The sequence below is a fragment of the Plectropomus leopardus genome, unplaced genomic scaffold, assembly GCF_008729295.1.
Source record: "Plectropomus leopardus isolate mb unplaced genomic scaffold, YSFRI_Pleo_2.0 unplaced_scaffold4358, whole genome shotgun sequence".
NCBI classification, from domain to species: domain Eukaryota; kingdom Metazoa; phylum Chordata; class Actinopteri; order Perciformes; family Serranidae; genus Plectropomus; species Plectropomus leopardus.
In genome coordinates this window covers 1-5,367 of record NW_024647763.1, presented here as the reverse complement: position 1 = coordinate 5,367, position 5,367 = coordinate 1, and the positions used below count along the sequence as shown (strand labels likewise).

The following is a 5,367-nucleotide window of genomic DNA, read 5'->3' as shown; positions in this document are numbered from 1 at the left end:
CAGTGATTTAAGGAGGTCTCTTTCCCGATGTTAACAAACGCGGAAAAGTCTCTCTGCGCCAGTGTGCGTCACGTGACGCTGTAGTTCCACTTTCGGCCACTATGTACATTTTGCCTCAGAGTGGCGCACTTCCCGGGGGCTGACTAGAACGGCCCTGCTGTCACGTGACGACAAATTATATCTGAGCGGACTCACGTGACTTTAGCATCACCGGGACACTCCCTCTGTCACCTGGCCGATCGATGCTCTCCTCTCTGCCCTCACTGTGAACGCACAGACAGCACGAATCGATCCAACAGTCGAGCACAGAGCTAGTTGAGTTATCAGAACCGGAAATCAGCTGCAGACAGACGGTGACCCGCAGCAGGTCCGACTCGGAGCTCCTAGTCATGGTGTTCGAGTCTCTGGTCAGCGACCTGCTCAACAGGTTCATCGGAAACTACGTGGAGAACCTGGACAAGTCCCAGCTGAAGATCGGCATCTGGGGAGGTGAGCAGCTAACAGAAGCTAACGGAGGCTAACGGCTAACAGACCAGATCCGGCTCAAAAATATCAACATTTTAACATTACTCCGCTCTACATACATGACGACAGACTGTATAACATGTATGACCACATCATGTTCGACAGTCGGCCCCGCTCTTTATATCGGCTTCAACCAACACACCGAGCACGTATCTGTTTCGGTTTAATGTTAACTTTAGTACCAGCTGACGATCGGGATCTCGGAAGGTGGAGAGCTGAGGGAGGCTAACGGCGAGTAGCAGCTAACAGACCAGAGTCCGCTCACTGTAATCACCATTGTGAGTCCACTCCTCTATAAATACATGGCAGCAGGTCCTGTAACACGTATGACCGCAGGATGTTAGACAGCCGGGAAGCTCTTTATATCGGCTTCATCAAAAAGCATCGATCACCGATCTGTTCAGGTTAAATCCGAATTTAAATCACACCTTCACCTACTGACAGCGACAGCTAAACACAAACACTGAAACACAGTCAGCTGCTGTTTGTTTGTTTGTTTGTTTGTTTGTTTGTTTGTTTGTTGTTGATGTGTGTATATGACGGTTTGTTCATCAGAGCAGTGAGAGTCGGGGCTTTATGCTCAGATGAGTCTGTCAAACAGTCCGGAAGCTAAACAGTTATAGAGTAAACACACACACACACACACACACACACACACACACCCTCGTGCAAAACTATGAAAACATGTTAGGGACTGTGCCTCATTTGTCAGAGGAGCTGTGTGTGTGACCCTCGCTCTGTGTGTGATTTTAAGAAACTTAAAAAAACTTTTTAGGACCCACCCCCCCAGCTTTCTTAAATTAAATTAGCAATAAAATATATTAGTTATCTTTAATGTTAGAAAAAATTGCTATTGTTAAATATAATTAAAATATTTATATATATGAAAAGGCAAAATGTTTAAAGAAAAATGTCAAAATAAAATGCAAAATGCAGCCATTTACAGTTGTATGCTCCCCCCCCCGAGTTCCTCCTCTGTGCTTTATACTTTTTCAACATGCCTCCCCTTTTTGCAGCACCCCCTCCCTTCTCATAAATGCTGAACAGTCCCTAACCATGCAGCCAGAGACGCTTCGGTGAGCCTATGCTCTCAAACCAGAGAAGAAGAGAAGCTGATGTTTACTTTTGTTTTTTGTATTTCATGTTTAGTGATTGAGTTTATTTAAAAAACAGTGAGGATGTCTCAGTCTGATGATGAGTATTATTACTGTGATAAACATTATTATTATTAACAATAATATTAATGAATCTGGTGTCAAGAAAGCTGTGAGAGCGGCTGATGTCTGAAGTATTGATGTGTTGTTTGTGTGATGACATCACTGGAGCTTCCTCATACCTGCGCACCTGTCACACCTGTTGGACGGACACAAACAGGCTCCACCAATCAGCTGTCAGCTCTGAGCCTCCGTGTGTTCAGATGGAAAATAACCTGAAGGTGTTTAGACACCTCGGAACACACTCGTCAATCAATCAGTCACTCGTCAATAACAATAAGACGTAACTGATCCACCAACTCTGTCTGTAGAACCATACTCACCATTACAGTAGTGATAATAATGGAAACTACTAATAATATGGACAGTAATAATGATAATAATAACAATAATAATAACCCCTAACCCAAACTGCTAATAACAATAATTCAAGTCAATTCAAGTGAAGTCAGTTTTATTTATAAAGCCCATTATCACAAATCTCAGAGGGCTTTACAGCAGGCACCATCCCTCTGTACTTAAAATAATGATAATTGGATTTATAGAGCCCCTATCTTGAAGTCAAGGTCTGGGAGGGGGGGGCTGAAAGACGTCGAGGGACTCCGGGTCACGAATCCATCGGGGGGAGGGAGCTCCAGAGCCTGGGAGCAGCCCCGGACAAGGCTCTGTCCCCGAAAGTGCAGAGGAGGGATTTATGGGCGGAGAGATTTTCAGAGGCAGAACTGAGGGTCCGTGAGGGTTGGTAAGGGGAGAGGAGGGCAGTGAGGTCAGGGCGGGCCAGACGGTGAAGGGCTTTGAAGGTGAGGACCAGGATCCTGGAGGTAATCCGGTGGGAGACAGGGAGCCAGTGAAGGTTTTTTAAGATTTGGTGCAGGTGAGGAGTCGGGCCGCTGCGCTCTGGACCAGCTGGAGTCTGTTGATGGAGGTGGAGCTGATGCCATAAAGGAGTGAGTCACCGTAGACCAGACGGGAGGAAGGGAAGGCGTGGATTAATAATAACACTAATGATACTACTACTACTAATAATAATATTGATGATGATATGAAAAATGAGGATTTATTGTAATAATTCCTGAATATATGAGAGTGTGTGTTTTCTGTGTGTCTGCAGGAAATGTTGTTCTGGAAAACCTCCGAGTGAAGGAGAACGCTCTGGTGAGTCTGAGGCCCCGCCTCCTCCCTCTGCTCTCATCACACAGGGTGTCTCTGATTGGTCCTCCTCCCTTTGATGTCATCAAACAGGGTGTCTCTGATTGGTCTCTGTCTATTTAGTTTCCGTTTTCAATTTCAAACGATCAATAAAGCAGACGAGAGGTTCATATCAGTAAATTATGATCAGTTCAGAGTTTTCAGACTCAGGCCAGGAGCCCCACAGCACCTAATACATCTATGACCATAACACATCCATGACCATAACACATCCATGACCATAATACATCCATAACCATAACACATCCATGACCATAACACATCCATGCCCATATTACATCCATGACAATAACACATCCATGACAATAACACATCCATGACCATATTACATCCATGACAATACTACATCCATGCCCATATTACATCCATGACAATAACACATCCATGACAATAACACATCCATGACCATATTACATCCATGACAATACTACATCCATGACCATATTACATCCATGACAATACTACATCCATGACCATATTACATCCATGACAGTAATACATCCATGACCATATTACATCCATGACCATAACACATCCATGACAATAACACATCCATGACCATAACACATCCATGACAATAACACATCCATGACCATATTAAATCCATGACAATAATACATCCATGACCATATTACATCCATGACCATAACACATCCATGACCATATTACATCCATGACCATAACACATCCATGACCATATTACATCCATGACAATAACACATCCATGACAATAACACATCCATGACAATAACACATCCATGACCATATTAAATCCATGACAATAACACATCCATGACAATAACACATCCATGACCATAACACATCCATGACAATAACACATCCATGACCATAACACATCCATGACAATAACACATCCCTGACCATATCACATCCATGACCATATTACATCCATGACAATACTACATCCATGACCATATTACATCCATGACAGTAATACATCCATGACCATATTACATCCATGACCATAACACATCCATGACAATAACACATCCATGACCATAACACATCCATGACAATAACACATCCATGACCATAACACATCCATGACCATATTACATCCATGACAATAACACATCCATGACAATAACACATCCATGACCATATTAAATCCATGACAATAACACATTCATGACCATATTACATCCATGACAATACTACATCCATGACCATATTACATCCATGACAATAACACATCCATGACCATATTACATCCATGACAATAATATATCCATGACCATAATACATCTATGACTCTTGCGTAATATAGCTGAGAATGAGTAACTTTAGCTTCTCTCATAAAACCAATCGTTGCGTCACTTATATGGAAACACTGTCAGTTTTTCAGCTCTTCTCAGCTGACTGATCAATAAACTAATTTCTTCAGTTTCAGTAATAGTATCCATATTGATGATATTGATAATACTGATGATTTTGGTAATACTGATGTGTGTTTGTGTTTCAGAGTGAGTTCGATGTTCCCTTCAAAGTGAAGGCCGGACAGATCGGTGAGTTCACTCTGATCAGTAACAAAGTGATGTCACTGATCAGAGTTACCGCAGCTGTTAATCACTGTTTGACTCTCTGAGTACCGGTTTGTCTTCTGAAAAAAAAACTTGTCTTCTCATCTTGTCTCATCCTTTTTTTTTTTTCTGGATGGCGGTGTGTCACTTCCTGTTTGTGATCACTTCCTGTTTGTAATCACTTCCTGCATTATGTCACTTCCTGCGTGTTGTCACTTCCTGTGTGTTGTCACTCCTGTGTGATGTCACTTCCTGTGTCTCAGGCCGGCTGACGCTGAAGATCCCCTGGAAGAATCTGTATAATGACGCTGTGGTCGCCTCGTTGGATGGACTGTACCTGCTGGTCGTCCCTGGAGCCAGTGAGTGAGACGCCTCAGTGTCCATTGGCTGGTCATGTGTGGAGGTGGAGCTTCAAGAGTTGACGTTCTTATTGCCGATGTGATGAGTGTATGTGTGTGTGTGTGTGTGTGTGTGTGTGTGTGTGTGTGTGTGCGCGCGTGCGGGTGTGTGTTTCAGCTGGATCTCAGCTGAAGTCGTGTCCATATAACGGTAAGACGCTGTTCTCAGGTGGCGGTTCAGGCCTCTGTACTTCCTGTTAGGTCTCTGTACTTCCTGTCAGGGCTGCACGAGTTCTCCAAACTAAGAGTTTAAGAAGTATAGCTGAAGGTGAGTCAGAGTGGAGCCGCATCGTGCAGCCCTGAGTCTGGCAGAGTGAACTGGTTTCTGATCAAGGAGTTACTGGTTCCTGCAGTCTGATTCTGGGAGGTTTTGATCTGAATCAGCAAATGTTAATTCTGTAGAAACACTAACAAGTCAGACAGCTGGTGGAGGTTTCAGCTGGCAACAACTTCCTGTTACAGTCGGGACACACTGCAGGC

At 43.6% G+C, this 5,367-nt stretch overlaps 1 protein-coding gene across 1 annotated transcript; it reads left to right on the top strand.

The window, feature by feature from the left end:
- The first annotated feature begins 298 nt into the window (after positions 1-298).
- On the top strand, positions 299-5,325 carry LOC121939224 (vacuolar protein sorting-associated protein 13C-like). Its single transcript, XM_042482301.1, has 5 exons — positions 299-489; positions 2,851-2,894; positions 4,432-4,474; positions 4,753-4,848; positions 5,006-5,325. The coding sequence occupies exons 1-5, from the start codon at positions 390-392 to the stop codon at positions 5,086-5,088; spliced, it is 366 nt and encodes a 121-aa protein (XP_042338235.1). The 5' UTR covers positions 299-389; the 3' UTR covers positions 5,089-5,325.
- Positions 5,326-5,367: the final 42 nt, after the last annotated feature.